This window comes from Ranitomeya variabilis, chromosome 5 (genome assembly GCF_051348905.1).
Source record: "Ranitomeya variabilis isolate aRanVar5 chromosome 5, aRanVar5.hap1, whole genome shotgun sequence".
Classification (NCBI taxonomy): domain Eukaryota; kingdom Metazoa; phylum Chordata; class Amphibia; order Anura; family Dendrobatidae; genus Ranitomeya; species Ranitomeya variabilis.
In genome coordinates, this window is record NC_135236.1 from 646,120,251 (window position 1) to 646,142,794 (window position 22,544).

General features: G+C 44.7%; 2 protein-coding genes across 3 annotated transcripts in view; one reads left to right on the forward strand and one right to left on the reverse strand.

Annotated features, from left to right (window-relative positions):
• Window positions 1–22,544, forward strand: part of SLC6A7 (solute carrier family 6 member 7) — a 236,192-nt gene that overhangs the window by 197,367 nt on the left and 16,281 nt on the right. The gene's annotated exons all lie outside the window — the stretch shown is intronic.
• CAMK2A (calcium/calmodulin dependent protein kinase II alpha) overlaps window positions 19,763–22,544 on the reverse strand; it is a 251,630-nt gene continuing 248,848 nt past the window's right edge. For both annotated transcript variants that reach the window (XM_077266328.1, XM_077266329.1), the window contains one exon: window positions 19,763–21,379. In XM_077266328.1, coding sequence (XP_077122443.1) covers window positions 21,376–21,379 — 4 coding nt within the window. In that variant the 3' untranslated portion in view covers window positions 19,763–21,375. The remainder of the gene's footprint in view (window positions 21,380–22,544) is intronic.

Consider the following 22,544-nt stretch of genomic DNA (forward strand, 5'->3'; position numbering starts at 1 on the left):
TCAGGCAGCTCACCCTCCCCATAGGGCATCATGCAGCTCACTCCCCCCATAGGGCATCATGCAGCTCATTCCCCCCATAGGGTATCATGCAGCTCACTCCCCCCATAGGGCATCATGCAGCTCACTCCCCCATAGGGTATCATGCAGCTCACTCCCCCAATAGGGCATCATGCAGCTCACTCCCCCCCATAGGGTATCATGCAGCTCACCCTCCCCATAGGGCATCATGTAGCTCATTCCCCCATAGGGTATCATGCAGCTCACTCCCCCCTATAGGGTATCGTGCAGCTCACTTCCCCCATAGGGTATCGTGCAGCTCACTCCCCCCATAGGGTATCGTGCAGCTCATTCCCCCATAGGGTATCATGCAGCTCACTCCCCCCATAGAGCATCATGCAGCTCACTCCCCCCATAGGGCATCATGCAGCTCACTCCCCCCATAGGGCATCATGTAGCTCACTCCCCCCATAGGGTATCATGCAGCTCATTCCCCCCATAGGGTATCATGCAGCTCATTCCCCCACAGGGTATCATGCAGCGCACTCCCCCCATAGGGCATCATGCACCTCACTCCCCCATAGGGCATCATGCAGCTCACTCCCCCCATAGGGCATCATGCAGCTCACCCTCCCCATAGGGTATCAGGCAGCTCACCCTCCCCATAGGGCATCATGAAGATCACTCCCCCCACAGGGCATCATGCAGCTCATTCCCCCCATAGGGTATCATGCAGCTCACTCCCCCCATAGGGCATCATGCAGCTCACTCCCCCCATAGGGCATCATGCAGCTCACTCCCCCCATAGGGTATCATGCAGCTCACTCCCCCAATAGGGCATCATGCAGCTCACTCCCCCCCATAGGGTGTCATGCAGCTCACCCTCCCCATAGGGCATCATGTAGCTCATTCCCCCCATAGGGTATCATGCAGCTCACTCCCCCCATAGGGTATCATGCAGCTCACTCCCCCATAGGGTATCGTGCAGCTCACTCCCCCCATAGGGTATCATGCAGCTCACCCTCCCCATAGGGCATCATGCAGCTCACTCCCCCCCATAGGGTATCAGGCAGCTCACTCCCCCCATAGGGCATCATGCAGCTCACACCCCCCCTTGCCCCATAGGGCATCATGCAGCTCACACCCCCCCTTGCCCCATAGGGCATCATGCAGCTCACACACACACACCCCCTTGCCCCATAGGGCATCATGCAGCTCACCCCCCTGCCACATAGGGCATCATGCATCTCACCCCCCCTGCCCCATAGGGCATCATACAGCTCACCCCCCTGCCCCATAGGGCATCATGCAGCTCACCCCCCTGCCCCGTAGGGCATCATGCATCTCACCCCCCCTGCCCCATAGGGCATCATGCAGCTCACCCCCCGACCCCCCCCCCTGCCCCATACAACCAGGACTCAATAATAAAAAATAAAAAAAAGCACAATACTCATCTCTCCTCCTCGGTCCCACGCTGACTCCAGCAGCGGCTCTACTCCGATGTCAGGAGCTGCGCTGCTGTCGGCCTCACACACAGCAGGTGCGCAATGAAGTGACGTCATCGCGCACCTGCTGTGTGTCAGCGACGAGGGGAATCATGGGAGAGGGAGCGTCATCTGACGCTCTCTACCCATTAACAAGCGCTGGGGGGCGGCTTTGGCGCCGGGACCCCTGGCTTACGGCCCCATAGCGGCCGTGTGAGCTGGGGCCCCTGAGGGAGCAGGGAGGGCAGGGGGTCTGCGGGCTCTGATAGCGGGCAGTGTTTAGCCGCAATTTGCAGCAAACGCTGCCCGCTATTATAGTGAAATGAATTCAATCCTCCCCACGCCCCCTCACTATAAGCATGAATATTCATTTCACTTTAGCAGCGGGGACAGGCTTTGGCTTCCTGTCACCCGATGCTGCTCCACTGGTACTGGGGGCCCCATAGCAGCAGCGTGGTGTGTGCTATTAGCGACACCCCACTTGCTGCAGGCCCCTGGAGCAGCGGGGGCCCTAGGCACTGCTGGCACTGTATGCCAGCAGGTTTCAGGGCCTGGGCCCACCGGAGAATCCTCCGGTTCTCCGGTGGGCCAGTCCAACGCTGAATGTGATGGCCATAGACAATGAATCCAAGAGTATTCGTCAGCACGCTGCGCATGCTTAGGTCGGTATTGGTAATGCCCATCCCGCTTTACAGCCAGCCACAATGAGGCGGGATTGGTGTCACTCATGCTCTCTTGGGTATGTGTAGTGTTCTGATGAAGATGGAATGCGTAGACACGGCTGCATTATGCATGGCCTAGAAACCAGAATATTGCCCTCATGGTGGCATCAAATGCAGGACTGGACTAGGGAATCAATGATCAGACAGTTTATTCCGGGATAACTTGCATACTGCAAGCCAGATGACTGAGAGACACTTATTATTTAAGCCACTTCCACCCTATGGGAGGTGCCTGAGCAACGTGTTTAATCTGCCTTGTTGCACACTTGCTAGTTCTCTGGTCCCCTGTATTTACCAGAACCTACCTGTCCCTGCCAATAGCTGCCTGTTACTACCAGTACCTGTCTTCCTGTACTAGCTGTGTGTTCCTGTATTCCAGCTGTGCCAACCAGCACCTGCCTGCCTGCATATCAGGCGTACCCACCAGTACCTGTCTTTACTTGTCATGCCTGTCTGTATATCAGCTATACCTGCTGCACCTGCCGTGCCAGCCTGGAAACCAGCCACACTTGCCTGCAACTGCTGTATCAGTCTGTTTACCAGCTGTACCTGCCTGCACCTGCCATGCCAGTCTGTATTCCAGCTGAACCTACCAGTACCTATCGTGCCTGTCTGTACCAACCAAGTCTACCAATTCCTGGCCATTACATCTACCCCTTTAGGGGTCAGCTGCTGTGTACATGAGGTCTGTCCTGGAGTAGCAGCTGGCATCCATCCGGAGCCAATTCTAACCCTACCATATGGGGCTCTAGCAAAAAGTCAGGTGTTCGCCTAGTCATGCCCCTCCAGGCTAGCCTCGATCCACGACACAGTGGTTCCTCTATTTACTTTACAGTTTGCTAAGACCATGGAATTCACTGGCTCTCAATCTTCCTTTATTTCCGATCTGTACAAGAAAGTCTCCCACCAGAAAGACCAGAGGACAAAATCTTCTATCTGCAGAGAGTTACCACCCACTTGGACACTCTGACATCTGCGGCCACATCTGCTCCTGTCCAACTGCGGCAACCTTAGTCATGACTCACCAGTCTACCAGCTATGTTCCTGGTTCCGGACCCTGTCTGTCAACTTCACCACATTATGACGGAGATCCTACTATATGCCTTGGGTTCATCAATCAATGCATGCTGCACTTTGAATGCTTCACACACCAGTTCGCTTCTGACCGGGCCAAAGTGGCATTCATCATGTCCCATCTTGCTGGCGAAGCTCTAGCATGGCTCAATCCCATATGGGAGAGAGGGGACCCTCCATACTTTCTTAGAAGCTGTCTGCAAGGTCTTTGATGAGCTTGGTCATATTTTCTCCACAGCATCCTTCCTCCTCACATTGCGCCAGGGAAATGTGGCACCCCAGGAGTTCGGGTACCACAGCAGTGCTGTCTTCCTCACGGGGAGGATAGTGCTATGTCTGGAGACAAGTGAGTTTTCCTTTGGTAGGTTTACACACACACAACACCTTCCACTTCCAGGCCAGGAGGGGGAGCCTCAAGACCTGTTTTAGGGAAGCTTCTCTGAATAAAGATCTTGGTTTGGAGGCGGAGACAGCTCAGTTATTAGTAGAAGTCTGTATGCAAGGACAAACAGGAGTGGAGCACAGAGGAAAGTGAGAGTTCCAGGAGGCCACGAGTAGGCCTCTGAAGAGTATCAGCGCAAGAATCCGGGTACCGGAAACCCAAGGCTTTTGTGGATTATAAAACACAGAGCAGAACCGGAGGGTGTTGTTCTACAAGGACTTTGCCCATAATTACCTGTTGCACAGCAGCACCTAGGAGCCTGGAGTCACTGAGAACAGACCCCAGTTCACACGGCACGAGCTGCCTGCCATACAGGTACCTGTCCTAGGACAGCAGAACGATTAAAGACCTTGTTGAGACACTTAGTGGCAGCAGGGATTTAGAGGCAGAAAGCGCAGAGTGGTAGGCTCCCACCTGACTTACCCAGGGGAACTTGCTTGTCTATGGACTGCCCGGACTTCTCTACCTGCCCTGTGATCTGGTGCCCTGGACTGTGGATGCTGAAGTCTTCAGTAAAGGTAAAGAAACTGCTACCTTGTGTCCTCTTTCTTCTCTGCACTTCTCACCATATCACTATCCACACACCGGGAGCACTGGGGATATACTTCACCTGTGGGAAGATATACCATCTAGCTGCCATAACATCACCCCAGCGGACCCCCTAAAGCAGTATCGGTAATCCTGACCGAATACCACAGGTGGCGTCACGAACATAAACTCTGTCCCTTTAAAGACCTTTCCCTTTTACATGGACCCCCGGGGCCATGGACCGGGTCGCAGCCACCGTGACATCCCCTGGTGAACCGCAGGACCCGGTACCGAGTAACCCCTGGCCCGTGGGGCGACTCAGAAACCTCACAATGGGCCAGTATGCTGTCCAATTCCGTACCCTGTCTTCCGAACTCTCCTGGAACAATGAGGCACTGGTGGCCACCTTCTGGGTGGGTCTTGCCTGGAGAATTAAGGTTGAGCTAGCCAGTCATGATATTCCTACCTCGTTGGACGACATGGAATCCCTGTCTGCCCGGATCAACATCAGGTTTCAGGAGAGCTCCAAGGAGTTGACCTGCGAAAAAAGAACAATGCTCTTGGCTCCTACCTTCCAAAGGCTAATCATGCCACAGATCTCAGCGTCAAGACCCGACTCTGAATCCATGCAAATCGACCGGGTGAAGCTGGCCAAACACCGTCAAGAGGTCCGTTGTGCCGGGGGAAAGTGTTTCTAATGTCACAGTCCGAAACATTTAAACCACTCCCGTCATGAAAAACTGGGAAACTCCAGAGCCTTTAGTTATTATTTATTTATTATGCTTTGCTTATATAGCACTCTCTTATTCTGCAGCTCTTTACATACATTATCATTGCTGTCCCCAGTGGGGCTCAAAATCTAAATCCCTTTCCAGTATGTCTTTTGGAAACACAGGGAGAACATACAAACTCCTTTCAGATGTTGCCCTTGATGGGATTTGAACCCAGGACTCCAGTGCTAACCACTGAGCTACCATGCTGCCCTAGGGTCTGCTGGAGAGTAGACCCTGGCCAATGACTACTCTTCTTCTCTATTGCCTATCCATTTTTTGTGGCAACATCCATTTCATTGAATTGGCCTATCTGGACTGGTTCCGCAGGAGCCAGTTGTGGACAGTATTAGATCCCCATCCAACGTCTATAGGATCCTTTGGTGGCATCGTCCATGGATGGGAGACCTCTATCCGAGATCGCTGACTTCTTTTAGGAACCTTTGGGAATGTTACATTTGGAAAAGATCCCTCTTTATGTACTATCAAGTCTGTGTCATCCTCTGCTCCTGGGCCTACCATGCCTATGAAAACAAAAGCCTGTCTTGGATTGGAGATCCAGGGAAGTACTCCATTGGGGCCAAGCCTGTCAGGAGAGATGTCTTGTCCCCATTCATCCTACGCAACCTCCAGCTACTCCAGCAAACTTACCTGGCTTGCCTCCTGCTTATTGAAGTTACATGAATATCTTCGATAAAAAGGAGGCGAAGATGCTACCACCACAAAGGCCATACGATTGCCCTATAGATTTCCTTTCTTCCTCTTCTCCTCCGCGAGGCCGCATTTACCCTCTGCCCCAGGCTGAAACCAGAGCCACGTCCAAATATATGAAAGCAAACTTAGCCAGGGGATTATCCGGTAGTCATCCTCCCCGACTGAAGAAGGATTCTTCTTTGTAAAGAAAAAAACGCTTTCTTCATCCCTTTATTAACTATAGAAGTCTAAATCAGATAATGATCAAAAATAAATTTCCTCTGCCCCTCATATCAGAGCTATTTGATCGTTCCAAGGGTTCCGTAGTCTTTACGAAATTTAACCTGCGAGGGGGCGTATAACTGATCCGTATATGCCAGGGGGACGAGCAGAAGACTGCCTTCAACACCCGAGCCATCCTCACCCAAAAGTCTCCTTCCAGCCATATTGTGACCTGAGGTTTCTTCTCCAAAGTCTTCTCTATTCCAGAATACTATTACTCAATATTATCGAGAACTGTTGGCAATTAAACTAGCTCTGGGGGAGTGGTGCTTTTTACTTGAAGGAGCGATACATCCAGTAATCATTTACACTGATTATAAGAACTTAGCCTATCTGCAGTCCGCACTGTGGCTAAATCCATGTCAAACCAGGTGATCTCTCTTCTTCCCCCGTTTTGATTTTATTATTCATTTCCAGATGATGGACAAAAGCGTCAAGGCAGATGTACTTTCTATGTACTTTCTGACCAGAAGGAAGCACCTCAGCTTATCATTGAGTCCTCCAGGATGGTGTTATTGTCTCTTTGGTGGATCAGTCCCGGGTTCCATCCAGAAAGATTTTTGTTGCTGAACCTGACAGGAAGCGAGTCTTTCAGTATGGCCACTCATCTAAACTGGCTGGTAAAGCGAGACAGAAGAAAACAGCTTGTAAGGATTCTGGACTTTCCTGGTGCCTGTTCGCCCTGATCCAAGATGGAGTCTTGGATCTCGCCCTGTCATGGAACTTCCTGTTTGTCCTGAATATTTAAGTCCGTGTCATGTGTTCTCCTGTACCTGAGTATTTTGTGCTGCTGGCTCCTGAGCTTCTGCCGATTTGCTGGTGAACTCCCTGCTTCTTCTGCTCACTACTCGGTGGTCTACCTTTCTCCATTCAGCTACCTCTCGCCTCTGGAACTTCTGCGATGGGCTGAGCACCAGTGGAAGTATCTTCTTTGTTTGCAAAACGTTTCCCAGTATTGTGCCTCTTTGCACAACCACACCTTGTGAGAAAGATTCAAGTTGTGCTTGTCTCATCAAGAAAGTTTTGCTCATCTGCTACGCTTAGATAGCGCTCTCCCTCTTTTTTCCCTCGTCCTCTCTTTCCTAGGACTGCATTCACACAACGCATCATCTGTGAATTATTGGACTCCTACTAACAAGTACTGTGTACATGTGTGATCAAGTTTTGCTGGACTTCCTCATTTACTGTGTGCATACGCACTAATAACCTTATTGGACTTCCTTGTTTAAATATCTGTCCGCCTCTCAGTCTGCTGTGATTTACTTTATTGTGCTGAGAACCTTGTTACTACTGCAGGAATATCTGCATTATGCTCTGTTTTCTATTTACTATATAGAGCTGAAGACCTCGTTGCCATTGCAGAAATATCTGTGTCAATTCTGTTTCGAGTAAAAACATTCTTTGCTGCAACTTTGTTCTCGGACTGGCTTTATCCCATGCTATTAGATTCCGTAGTACCCATCAGGGCCACCATCAGGGCATTACAGCCATGACTGGCGTATGGGGCCCGGTGGGCAGAGGGGGCCCGCATCAGGCCCCATCTCATCTGCTCACCGGGCCCCCCCTGCAGGCGCTGCGGCACGCTATTGACGTGCGGGCCCGCGCCCGCACGTCAATAGTTAACAGCCGCCAGCCAGTCAGAGGCTGGCAGCTGAGTAGGGCCGCAGTGCGCAGTCGCCGGCGTCTGACGTCATTGTCAGCCGCCGGGCCCGGTGAGTGGTGCGTGCGTCTTCACCTGCGTGGAGCCTGGAGGGAGCTTCGCCCAGTGCAGGAGCATGGCCAGGTAAGAACTCGTGTTTTTTTTTTCTTTGAGAGTGGCGATCCAGGGGGGCCCGGGGCAGAATGCAGGACATGCTGGGGAAGAATGCTGGACACGGGGGCAGAACGCTGGACATGGGGGTAGAATGCAGGACACGCTGGGGAAGAATGCTGGACACGGGGGCAGAATGCTGGAGACGGGGGCAGAATGCTGGACACGGGGGCAGTATGCTGGACACGGGGGCAGTATGCTGGACACGGGGGCAGAATGCTGGACACGGGGGCAGAATACTGGACACGGGGGCAGTATGCTGGACACTGGGGCAGAATGCTGGACACACTGGGGCAGAATGCTGGACACACTGGGGCAGAATGCTGGACACACTGGGGCAGAATGCTGGACACACAGGGCAGAATGCTGGACACTGGGGCAGAATGCTGGACACGGGGGCAGAATGCTGGACACAGGGGCAGACTGAGACCCGGGGGCAGAATGCTGGACACGGGGGCAGTATGCTGGACACTGGGGCAGTATGCTGGACACGGGCAGACTGTGAGACCCGGGGGCAGAATGCTGGACACGGGCAGAATGCTGGACATTGGGGCAGAATGCTGGACATTGGGGCAGAATGCGAGACACGGGGCAGAATGGAGATACGGGGCATGATTGGAGACACGGGGCAGGATGAAAGACATGGGGGCATGACTGGAGACAGATGGGGGAGGATTGGAGACAGATGGGGCAGAATGGAGACACAGGGGGCATGATTGGAGACAAGTGGCAGGATTGCAGACATGGGGGCATGATTGGAGACATAGGGGGCAGAATGGAGACATGGGGCATGATTGGAGACACTGGGGGCAGAATTGGAAACAGATCGTGCAGGATCATGGGGCAGGATGGATATGATGGAGACAGATGGGGCAGGATGGAGAGATCACATGGGGCGATCATATGGGGCAGGATGGGGAGATCATAAGGTGCAGAATGGATACTCATGAGGGCAGGATGGGAGAACATATGGCTGACGCCAGGAATGAGACACACGGTGGCCAGGATGGGGAATATTACCACCATAGGGACTAATTTAGGGATATTATTACTGCAGTGATGTATTTATTTTATTTTTTGAGTATACTGTTTTAAATGAGGGGGCAGTTCTGTTACTGTGTAAAGTGATACTATGTCGCCTCTTTTTCTTCATGTGGTGTAATGTAGAAGTTGGGAAAAATTAAGTAATGTGTTCTACAAGCGGAGCTCGAGATAACTATGTTATTTCCTGCAGAGACGAGTCCTGGCTGGATGAAGTGATGGCGGTCTGTGCTGGATGAAAGATGAAGGACTTCACCTAGAGACGTCACTGGTGAGTCAGTGTGTTACCTATACACTGACACTATACACTGTATACTATATACAGAGGTCCTTTGTATAATTTCACTAGTGATCACTGTATTATCTGTACACAGACACTGCATACTAAGTACAGATCTCCTGTGTATAATGGCACTTATGGTGATAGTATGGTGCTTTTTTTTATTACTGATCAGAATTGTAGTATTCAGTCACTATGTGGTGGTAATATGTGGTCTGGACACGGTGTTGCGGTATTAGTTCCTTTTATGTGATATTATTCGATCACTGTGGTGGTAATATGCGGTCTGGTCATGGTGTAGCGGTATTTGTTCTTTATATGTGATATTATTCGATCACTGCGGTGGTAATTTGTCATCTGGTCTTGGTGTAGCGGTATTTGTTCTTTGTATGTGATATTATTGGTCATTTTAAAAATTGAAAAATAAATAAAAATATACCTAAATTGTATTGCATATTTTAACAAATATTTAATAGGTTACAGCAGAGTAGGGCCCGGCCAAAAGTGTCTACCGTGTTATGGTGGCGGCTTAAAAAATCTTTTGGCCAATACAAAAGCTGCCAGCTATATGTGTGATCTGGTGATGGGAACTGTTAATGTGTGATAGGTGAGAAGTGGAGTTTTTCCAAGAGAGAGCGGTGGGACTGTGGACAGTTCGAGGGTTGGAGCGTGGAGGCGGGGCTGGGGTGGAGCCTGGGCAGAGTCTCAAGGCGCCCCCGAAAATTTTGCCAGTATGGGGCCCCGAAATTTCTAGTGGCAGCCCTGGTACCCATATAATTATTACAGGATACTCAGGCCATAAAGAAATCTGCTGGGATAATGTCTACTGAGACAAAGATGGATCAGTTGTTTTCTATGATCCACTACAGGGGGATATTGAGGCACTGCAAAACAAGGTTGCTAACTGGGAGGCCCATTTTGGGCAGGCTCTTCAGGATTTAAGTAATCAGGTGGCTGGTCTGATGACTGCACGGGCACCTCCACGTCCACCCCCAGTGCAGCCACGGCCAACTACTCCTCCCAAGTCACCACCATTTATGTTCAGTGGAGACCGTTACACGTTTCATGGGTTTGTAAACCAAAGCCTTTTGTATTTTGATGTGCATGCGGCCCATTTCCTTACTGATCGATCTAAGGTTTTATGTATTATCATGTTGCTCACTTCCTGAGCTTCACTTCCCATCTTAGCTCCTCCTGCAAACACCCACTCCCACCCAGGATCATCTCTTTTAACCCTGGATTTCCAGGACAGCTTCCTATGCCTGTGATAGTGGAGCTGGTGCCTTTTTGCACCTAAATCTTTTCTATGATGTTTAAATTTAAATGTAAAAATTTGACAATACAAACTGCATACATTATATAAAAAAAAATCTCAGGCCTGATGAGGCTGATGTATTTATTGTTAAAATACATATCAGAATGCTTGAATAATCCATTATAAAAGATTTCCCCGTGTGATATTAAAATTAATATTTTATATGTCCATCTTAATATAATGATTTTACAGCCATTCTGACGTAGATTAAAGTAAGCGCACCAGCCTCATTAGGTCTTAGCGATCTGTTTACTAATATATATGTGCACAAACCCTTATTTTTAGCCTGCCGCTCCCCTCAGTATTCCGTTTTTCTGTTTATAATAAATTTGGCATACAGTTCTCGAGAGACGGGTCTTTTTATTTAGTGCTACTTTTTATGGTCTTTATAAGGCGATATGGCTCACAGAGCAGCCCATACACACACCCCCACGGAATCCTGCAAGCCACGCCCCCTTGCACAAATCATAAAAATCAGCTCTTAAGAAGAAAGCCCATATTTCTGGAACCGTATGGAGGATCTATAAAAACAAAAAAAACAGAATCCTCAGGAGAACAGAGGGTATAAAATAGGAGCAAAAACTGGCCAATTTAGATCTGGTGACAAGTCCCCTTTAAGGGTCATTAGGAAACCATTTTTTCTTATAGCAGCACCTAATGGGCCCCTTCGTAGCTGTACTTGTTGTGCTGGGCAGCACTGCCAACTATCTGTGAATTCTTGAACAGTCAGTAAAAGTGTAAGACACTTTTTGCAGTGTCTGAGACGCATCCTTAATTTTCTTTGAAGCCGTAGACATTTGTATAGATTACCGTAATACTAATTATCGTCAGTTTACTGTTCGCTGTAATTGCCACTAATGTGTAATGTGGGCTGTAAACATCTATCACCTGTAATCTTCATGATTTATTATGGTTTTTACTATTTTATTGTCTGGAACAAATGTTAGCTGTCAGTGATAAATTGTCCACAAAAGAAAAAAATAATCAGATTGACAGCCCTGATGGTTTGTCGGCCCCTAAAATAAAGTAATAAAAAAAATCTGCTAATTTTTGTGAGTTATAAGTTATGACGACTTGCTCATCTTATTGTGTAAACTGTAGAGGCCATAGTGAAGGGAGGTCGGCCCAGGCCCCGAACTCCGAGAGGGCCACCCTGGGCGACTGCCAATTTTTATCTGTATTGGAGTATACAGCATGCCGTTAGGACTATTTTTTTTTTTACTATTGGCATAAAATCTAACAGGCAGGTAGTTGCTAACAGAGATAACTACCTGCCTGCTCTATCAGGTGCCTGTTCACCGACTGCTCCTGCTGGCGATTCAGCTGATCCATGTCAACAGAGCAGCTCTTCTTCTTCCAGGCTACTCTCTCGACGGGGCACAACTGCTGATGTCAGGTAGTGGGGAACCAGCTGTTAATCGGCATGGCGTCAGCAGTCACACCCAGTCAACTGAGCAGAGGAGAAGAGAAGCTACTGCTCTGTGACATCAGCGGAAGCTGCTGAATAGCCTGCAGGATTGGTCTTTGACTGCTCTGTGCCAGCAGAGATGGGCGCTGGACCCATAGTTAAAAAAATGGTTCTGGATATCCCTTTCACACTATACAGGTATAGCTTTATCTTACTCTTTCACTATGCATTTTATCTATGACCTTTATTAATATATACATTTTTCTTCTTTTTTTAGCACCTGAGCACTTTAATATTAAGATATTATGGCATACACGTTGTCTTTTAGATCTGCAATCTTTTATCAATTTGTTCTCATTGTTTTTCTCTTTTGGTCTGGGAATATCCTGACTGAAATGCAGGGGCATAACGCTCGTGGTCGCAGAGGGTGCGACCAGGGCACTGCAATGCAAATGTATTGCGGCACAGAGACAGGAGCAATACCCAAGTGCGGTCCCAAATTATACATCCCATAAACAGAAAATCCCTCCCGTTTCTTTGCTCAGTAACAAGAGGTCATCAGGGAGTGTGTTTGCTCTGGGAAGAAAATATGTATAAAAGTCATGAGGTCCACATTCTGCTCGATTCCATAGAGCAGAAGGTGCCTCGGTGCTTCAAAAGTGCTTAGTGTCAAGTACAAAGGAGAAGATGAATCCCACAGTGGACAGGGAGAGGACCGCACTCTGTTCTTCCCAAATGAATACCTACCACTGTGGGATGCATCTTCTTCTTTTCTTTTGTATTTGACACTATGCACTTTTGAAGCACTGAGGCAGGCGTCGGCTGATAAGTATTACTATCATCATTGTGTGCCTGGTCTCAGTGATAGTAGCGAGAGAAGGCCATGCTCTTCCCGCTTGCCCTGGTATGTTGGCAAAACAGGTAATATTTTGGGGTTGGTGTCGGCTGTGAGTTATCTGCTGACATCAAGCCTAGAGTTTAGTAAAAATCTCCCCAACAATTTCCCTTTTACCCTCATTTATTTAAAAATAAATAAAATACACACCAGCCCGCTGTAGTCTAAATGGAGGTCCCACGACGATCACAGTCTTCTTCATCAAGTCAATGGAATTAGGTTCAAAGAACCATAGACTGGAGCAGCAGCTACTGCTGGGTCTCGCTCTGTGCTCTGCGAAAACCCAGCTGCTGTGAACTGAGGTGAAGTCATTAAGGTTACCTCAGTTCACAGCTGCCGCTTCTCTTGTGGGTAGCGATAGTGTTGGACTGATGAATGTCGGAGTGCCGAGTGTCAGATTTGCCGTCATTAGTCCGGCACTCGCACTGCCTTCATGAGAACCAGCTGCTGTGAACTGAAATAACCTTACTGAGGTCACCTCAGATAACAGCGGCCATTTCTCATAAGGACACCTCGAGTGCTGGACTGATGAGTGGATAGAGCTGGGCAAAGCATCAGAATTGGTTCATCTAATGGAGGCACCTTTTCTGGGGCAGTTGCAGGCCGCTATTTTTAGGCTGAGAAGGTCTGAATAATCATGGGCCTTTCCAGTCTAAGTATACCAGTCCCCAGCTGTCTGTTTTAGCTTGGCTGGTTATCAAAAATGGAGGGGATCCCACACTGTTTTTCAAACTTACTTATTTAAATAATTTTAAAAAAATGGCCTGGGAGCCCCTCTATTTTTGATAACCAGACAAGATAAAGCAGACAGCTGAGGGGTGCAGCCCGCATTTTTCTTTTTTTATGTTTTTTCATTGTTCACCGGCCAATCACAGCCATGCCAACACTTGACATAACTGTGATGAGGCCAGAATTGCCCACACAAGAAAAGGCTGCAGCCTTTCAACAAACTTTGTTCGGGCTACCAAATCCAAACAGTAACACGGACTTCCGGGAGAATTTTGTGTTCAGGGTCAGTGCTCGGACACTAGGTATCCGGTACAGACCCAGAACTTTACCATTTGGGAACGCCCATCACTAACAACTAAGTCATGTCAACCTCTGGGAACAGGAATGCCGACATGACTGAAACGGCAATGCTGCAGTAGGTAAGTATACACTGTTTTTATTCTAATTAAGGTTCTTAATTGATTAAGCAGAGGTTGTCCAGTAGATTACTACCCTTTTTATAAGCTTTTTACAGCAAGCAGGCTTTATAGGCAAGTCAACACTTTTAAGCAGGGGATGTCCAGTAGAGGCACTGGATGTCCAAGCACAGGCACTCGAGCACCTTTAGCATAACCAAACATTTCAGTGTACTCTTAGTGTATGTTTTCCATCTATCTCCTCTTCCTTGATTGGCACCTTCACAAAATCAGAGGTAGACAGAAAATGAATAGGTGGGAAGGTACACTAAACTACACGGCTATGCCACGGGTGCATCAAGTGACTGTGTTTGTTTGAACAGTCATTTTATACTTTACAGAAACTCTTATCTTGAAGATCTTCATGTTCCCAGATTATAAGCTCAGTAAGTAACATACACCCAGAAAGTGACAAGAGAGTCTTTGTATATTTCAGATTGTGCCATTTATTGAAATTAGACATCAAGATTAAAATATACAGCCAGCAAAAACTGTGCCAGTTTATTCACCACCACCTTATTAGTGTAACATCGGCAGGCTAAAAAAAAATAATAATAAAAATTGCCAACCTGAACAAACACCTCTGCAACACGTTACACCGGTGCACAGTTTCAAGACTTAGAAAATAAATAAATATAGATTTTAGTTTTTTTTTACTGTCTCTTTTGTGCCTAGAGGAAAATGACTTGTGCTTTGACCTCTCACCTGTTACAGGGTCGGTGTCTTTAGAAGGCTCTATGATCAGACACAGGAGTCGTCAGTCAGGTCATAATAATGGGACCAGTCTGAACAATCAGTAAGGGTGCAACTACACTACACGTACGGCTGAGCTCCGGGTGCTGCACGCGGATTACAGCAAATTGCCCGGTTGCTCATTTTTCCTGCAGCAGGTGATAACACCCCGACACTATCTGACCTAGGAAAGAATTCTATTAACTGTATGGAATAGAAAACCACAAGAACATTTCTATACAATATTGCACAACAAGTACTGTAATCCATTGCAAACAGTCGGATGCTTTTTTTTTTCTAGAAATACTCTATTAGGAAATTTGGAGTTTATAGATTGGGGTCCGTCATTCGGGACTTCCCTGTATTATCAAGAGTAGATATAAAGAGTGTATTTAGCCCTGAAAACCCAACATATTTGCCTGTTATGTTGACAAGCATACTGATTTCAAAAATGGTTGTGTAATGCTTTATTTACCCTACGGGGGCACTGCAGGGAAATTGAGCACTTGCTGTCAGAGCCTATCAGCTGTTTGCTGGAAGTCCTTACAGCAAAACACTATGTAATCGACTTGTTATCCGGGAAGCTTGCCACAAAATATATCCAATTGGAGACATATATGGCATCTATATTCTCTGTAAGGCCTATAATGAATCATCTATGAAATGAGTGCTATGGACAATTAAATTTTTCTTATTGCGTGCTGGTACCATTTCTTTTAGTCTATCTGATATCATGCCTGGGCACACAAAAAAACATTCATATTCACATTGTTGAAATGTTTAAGCCCTGCCCCAACCCAGCCTCTCCCAAGTACAACCCATCACCCCTAGCCAACAACAGAATGCCCACTTTTGGGCAGAGTTTAAGATCTAGGAGTCCCTCTGGGAAATCCGGGCCAGTTGTCAACTACGTATTTGACAATACAAAGCAGTAGACACCTGTCAATAGGATTGGCCATGCCAAAGCTGTAAGGCTTTTAAATCATTGAAAGGGAATCTATCCCCCAACCACACCCATCCCAAGCAGTTTATATGATCTTGTTGTCATCCACTCCTTTACTGATGCAATCACTGAAATATCACTGCTTTAATACATATACAAATCGAGGCTTAAGTGCTCTCTGCATGATCAGAGCACTTCCCAGCTTTTTTATCCGTTTTGTCATTCGAGCAGTCAATCAAGTTCTCATACCAGTAGAGTGGCCCTTTTATCACATTAACTTAATCCTTTCTAATCGGTTAAAAGTTATATCTAAAATCCTGCTGTTTATTTATGTCTGCTGCTACTATAAAAAATATGATTGTCTCCATGGTAACAGACTACAAACGCCCTCAGTGTGGTCAGATACTGCAGATATATTGCCATCCATTTTTCCACTACTTCTTACTAAACCAACCAAGTAAATATATGTTGGCCAGAAGTAGAGGACAGATTTAAAGGGGTTTTCAGGGACTTTAACATTGATGGCTTATCCGGATAGGTTATCAATGACTGATCAGTGGGTGTGAGACACCCGGCACCCCCCGTCAATCAGCTGTTCTTGGATTCGGCGGACGGTACTGCTCAGTTACAGAGCTGCACAGCTCCGTCGGCTGTATAGTGGCTGTGACCGGGTACTCCACATATTCAAATCAATAAGGGGTGGATGTGCAGTACCCGACCCCAGCCACTATTCCATTGACGGAGCTGTACACCTCCGTAACTGAGCCCTTCAGGCCGCTGCCGACACCGGTAACAACTGATCGGCGGGGGTGCCAGGTATCATACCCCCACTGATCAGACATTGATGACCTATCCCAATGATAGGCCATCAATGTTAAAGTCCCGGACAACCCCTTTAAGGGATTGTGATGCAGTACACTCTGACTATTGTGTAACTTATGCTCTTATTTAACAAATTCCTTTACTATCGCGTTAAAGGTGTCAAGTGAATGACAGCATGTGACTGTTTGCTATGTCGTACAGTTCCTTTGTGCAGTTACTTCTGTACTGTCTTCCATAAGTTAATATTGCTCCATTAAAACCTTTGTAAATCTGTGAAAAAATGAAATCAGGACTGATTCCGAGGTATCACTTCATTAGCATACATGCAAACATATTCATGATTTTTAAGAATACACATACACTGGTCATGCATATCAATATTCAGGAATAATGAAGTGCCAATCTACATATTAATAAGCATAACCAAAATGATGAGAAAGTGAAAAAATCTAAATATTACTTCTGTTCAATATTTAAAAAGACACTAAATGTACAAGAGACCCCCATTTCCTCACAAACCTGCCTAAAACTCAGGAAATAAAATTAACTTCAAGCATAATATCTACAAAAACCTAAAGGCTGCATAGAAACATAGGAGTTGCCCAGCACCTACCTAGCCTTCTTCATTAAAAGTGAACGGAGATATAAAAAAATCTATAAATTATTCGGGCTCCTCAAATGCCCAATGTAGCTTTGCAAAAGTGGATCATTCTTTTATCAAATGATCGGGGACAAGAAATTCCATGAGAGACCACTAAAGATGGTTCCATCAACCAAAATAATGTTATTGCAGATTTTTTTTTCAAAATTATCAAATACTACAACCATAATAATAATATACAGAAAAGTAATCTGCGTGCGTAGAGAAGATTTTTGAGAGCCGAGCTAACATCGAAAAAATATCCATAACTAATAAGATTATTGAAATATCAATAATCAATTGTGGCATTGGGCATTATAAGGAATTTGCCAGAATTTGAGGGCACTTACTAAGCTATATTTTTGTTTCAATACAATCAGTGTTTTATCAGCAGGAGATTATCACTGCAGGACTAGGTGCCTCGTGCCTCATGGTCCAATCGTGCCCCCAGTACTGCTTAGCTGCTTTCTGTCAATATACAGTGTACACAGAAAGCAGCCAATCGGTGGTGTGGGCGGGGTTATACAGAGCTCAGCATTCCAAGCTCTGCTAGATCTTCAGCAGAGAAAGCTGTGATACTATGACAACTGCTGCACCCAGTAAACTAAATGATACAGGGTCTCTGTCCCTACATCATGCTGCTGTCAGAACACATAGCAAACACCTGCTGACAGATTCCCAATAATTTTGTACGAAATTCTTAATTATTGTCCAGTATCCCTCAAGTAGTTTTATATTCCCCTCAAAGGACCACGAAATTAACCGGATCTATCTGAATTTTATAACTATTCAATTCGAAGGTGCAGATAAGGCAACAATTTTTTGGTCACTCAAGAGAATACATTCATAAAGTTGAATAATAGTAAAATGACAAAGCACCTTAAAAGTCAAGAAGTACATGAGATTATTTCTATTAAATAAATGATTTAAACCAGTTATTGAATGTAAGGTTGCTGGTGTTTCTCGTGTATGAAAGTTTTTATTTTTTAGTGTCAAGCTTTCCAAGCCATTGTGTATGTGGTTGTAGTGATCGGTGTTGGCTTGGGGTTCATTGGTCCAACTTTCAAGCCCAATCTCTGTTATCATTGTATACAGTTACAGATTATCAGTCAGATCTAATTGGTTATTTGTAAAACATCCAATGAAAATAGACCCTAGTGGCTAGTGACTGGCTCTCTAACTTTGAGGTCCATTCTTGAGTCACGACATTCAGTAATCTGGTGTGTGGCTGGAATCCTGATAGTGTTTCAATCAGGGTTGTACTGGCTCTGGAAAGAACCAGAGGATGAGGTTGGTGACCCCAAAAATGTGCCTCAAATGTTGAGTATGTGACATCACTGTTAATGTGCCATTCTTTGTAGAAGATGACCTCTACAAGATATAAAATGAACAGCCCATCACCAATAGGGTCATGTATGCTTGTCAAAAATCCAAATCTGTACCATTTTGCTAAAGTAAAAACAATGTTGGAGAGTACTATTATCTGAACGACAATTTCGGAACACTCCTTTAAAGTTTTCCAATGGTTGTAAAGGTTACATCATTTTTTGTACTAAACTATGTACAGCATGCCATTGACAAATTAGATTTGATACCATTTACAAAATAAATGCAATAGAAACAAAGGTTAACTTTCACATTCTAAAGTTTACCCGAAAAAAACTGTACTTACACAACCCATAGACATGAATTTGGTTCTCAAGCATCATTCTTCCTAGGTCTAAGATCCAACCAAAAGACATTTTTAAATTTGACCCATAAGTATGGTAAAATAAAAAAAAAGACAACCCTGTTGCAGGTGAGAGGGTAGTTGCCAAAGGAGAGGTATAACATAAAAAAATATACAATATTCGGAAGACTGTAGACAAGACATTCTGCAAACAACCCTGCTCCCATAATTTACCTCTAGAAGTGAATGCAAAAATAATTTGGCACGGACCAGTTTTGGGCAACATTTATCCCATGCAACAATTTGAGCCTAGTTAACATAGAAAAGCCTCGTCAATAAACATGTTCGACTGTTAGGTCACATATTGTTCAAAGGGCCAATTACTAAACCATAATGGGTTTGGAATTGACCAATATTCACAATTATCTATTCTGAAAATGACATTGTCTCCGTTGATTGAGGAGAAAGTAGATGTTTGTAGGTATGCTCCTAGGCCACGATTTATAGGCCTATGAATTGTTTTGTATTTACAACAATAAAACAAATCTATTCAGCAATGAAGCATGATGGTCAATCAAGAAAAAGTCATGGATGATCATCTCCAAGACAAGTAAACTCCACCATGGACCACCACTGATCACACAAAGTTGACAAGAGCAAGTGGTAACCAGGGGGCCTGGTCATTGAACTGAAAGTCTCGAAGTCTTTTCCGTTCTGGTTGTGTGAACATAACACCAAGATCTTAAATAGTTCTTGAGTATTCTTTGTACATGTCAAGACCGAGGATAGTTTTGTTTAGACAAAGCTTCGTGCCATCGTCAAGAGTTGAAGACATTTTCACCAAGGTCTTCTTCTGGCCTTCAACTTGTTAGGTGCAAGAACAAGCAACCCCTGAAATTTTTAGAGGAGATCTACAAACGGGACATTCTAAAACTCCACATCTTCACTAGAAAAAGTAACAAACACCACGTTCTGAGATGAGCAGTCGTTCTCTGGTGGGTTTTTTGTTTAGTTTTTTTTGTATATATATATATATATATATATTTTTAGACATTTTTACACATTTATCATATAGCTATTTGATAAGCAGCCTAACAGGACAGATCACAATTGTATCTAAAATGTAAACATGCCTTCACCATCTCATCTGTAGACTTTGTCAATTTTAGAAGCCACCATGCAGAGGACAGTAAATGTGAATGCCCCGTACACTAGGAAGCATCTTTTAACTAAGAGCTTTCCTACGAAAGATAATAATAAAGCAGTCACTGAGTTAAAATCAGAACCTGCACTACACTAGAAATAAAACTACGCTCTAAACCTATGAAAATGCAAAGAAAAAAAAACATTTTTTTTTCCTAATCAATTGCTGAATATTGTACAAGCATTAAAACGAAAGTTTCAAAAAGTTCAAAAATGTAAGCAGTACTCTCATCCGTCCCACTGGTGGACACCAAAGGAATACTCTGCTTTTGTAGTAGGTTTTGACCAGTTAAAAAAAAAAAAATCTTCCGTGATAACATATTGCAAATAGATTATTACAAGAAAGTGTTACTTCTATAAAAAGCATGCATATAATGGATCTCAAATAGAAATACAGATTTTCCTTCACACACTGATGTATTCCCACAAAATATATATGTATGTAAGATTATTTATATATATTCATTATTACTATAGCTTGCATTATCGGTCTGCGCTGAACTTTATTTTTTTTTATTGTTTGTCCGTTCCGCACAACATTGCTTTATGTTGCTTTGCAGCTTAAATACTATCGACCCTTTAGCTCTTAAATGAATTCTCGGAAATGATGCCGCAGCTGGGAGGCACCACACAGCAAGATATAGCCTGACATTTTATTGTTGTTTTTATTACTTTTTCTATTTTGTTCCCTGGACTGTTGTATAAGGTTTATGTTGATCGGATGCTCTAGTATTTAAGGCAACCACAGCTTTCGGAATTTCAAAAATATCAAGTCCTAGTAAAATGGAAAAGTGACCGATGATTAATGATATTAGAGAAGGTCTGTAGAAGGTCCAAAAAAGAAAAGTTGCCTCCATTAAAAATGTTAGAACTTGTGCTTTTGGGTTTTTTCTTGGAGCATGAGGATATATTTAATGTTTTTTCTTGAAGTGATGGGATTACAGGGATGAGGATATATTTAACATCTGTTCTCGAAGTGATGGGATTACGGGTTACAAAAACTTAGACGCAAGTCTTTTATTAGAAGGGGTTGGTCGGCCTTTGAGGTGTTACATTATATAAAAAGGTGTCCTTAATTTTCCAATATTCCAAATTTCCAAATTATGATGTTGGTTTTTAAAGCTGCTGAGCTCACTGGACCAGCGTGCAATAACATAATTTCCGGAGAATCATAGACTCCCCTCTCTCTCTAACTTGGTGGGTGACCAGGAATGTGTATAGGACACAGGCTCACACTCACATACATACACTCACACACTGTTCAATGCCACCTGTCACCTGGGGTATCATTTAAAGGAAAAAAAGGTATGGATAGGCTGACGGGTAAGAGAGGTGCACGGAGAGATAGCAAGAGAGAGAGAGGGAATGGGACAGAGGAACAGAAGACTGGTGGGACTTCTTCTGGTGTTCATAATTATTGTCCTTGACCAAAGCTGGAGATTCAGCTGAAAGATAGAACAAGATCATATTAACAAAAATACAACTACAAAAATAAGCTGTATAATTTATGTTGAAATTTAAGCCAAGATAATCATGTAATAATAGACCCTAAAGGTAGCTACCAAAAAGGCTCTAGACTGGAGAAACTACTATTCAGGTTGACCTCATCCACTTCATAAAATATCATATAAACTTGCTCAAGGAAGAGGGTTGCCACCTTTTTCATAAAAAAAAATAACAGCCATGTTAATATTTCCACAAAGAGGTATGGTTAGGGGACATGGCTTCATTAAGAATTAGTGACTTTACAGCAGTTACATCAGAGAGATACAGAATTGACTCCATTTACATAAGCTATGCCCCCAAACACCGCTAAGCTAATGTGTTCGCAAGTAGTCCATATAATTCCTGCTTCAAAATGATCAGACACACCTTGAAAGGTTGTGAACTTGCTATATTTCTGCATAAATTTGACCTAAAACTACATAAGGTTTTCACACAAGTTTTAAAAGTGCATAAAGAGAAACGAATGAGTCAAAAATATTAGACTTTGTTCTTTTTTTAAATGAAAATATTACATTAAATTAAATTAAATTAAATTACATGTCTGTGAGTGGCAAATATATTTGACACTTTCGGATAAACAGGAGTCTGATGTTTTCAATTAATGGGATGACAATCAAGTGGTGATCTATTTTAGCTAAAGAACCGGGAGCTATGAAAGTCTGATTCTTGTAATACATGTTTGATGAATTGTATCATGGCACAAATAAAAGAGATTCATAAGGACCACAGAAAAAGATGTTGATACTCATCAGGTTGGAAAAGATTACAAGACCACCTCTAAGACCACTCAGAGTTTAGATTCCACAAATCCATAGCAAGACAGATTGTGTACAAATGGAGGAAATTTAAGACCATTATTACCTTGCCAAGGGGTGGACAAGCAACAAACATCACTAGAAGAGCAAGACATATAATAGTCTGCGAGGTCACAAAGGTACCCAAGATAACATCTAAGCAACTAAAGGCCTCTCTCACATTAGCTAAACTTAATGTTCATGAGTCCACCATCAGGAAGACATTGAACAACAATGTTGTGCATGCTAGGATTGCAAGTGGAAAGCCACAGTTCTCCCAAAAGAACATTGCTGCCCATCTGCTCTTTGT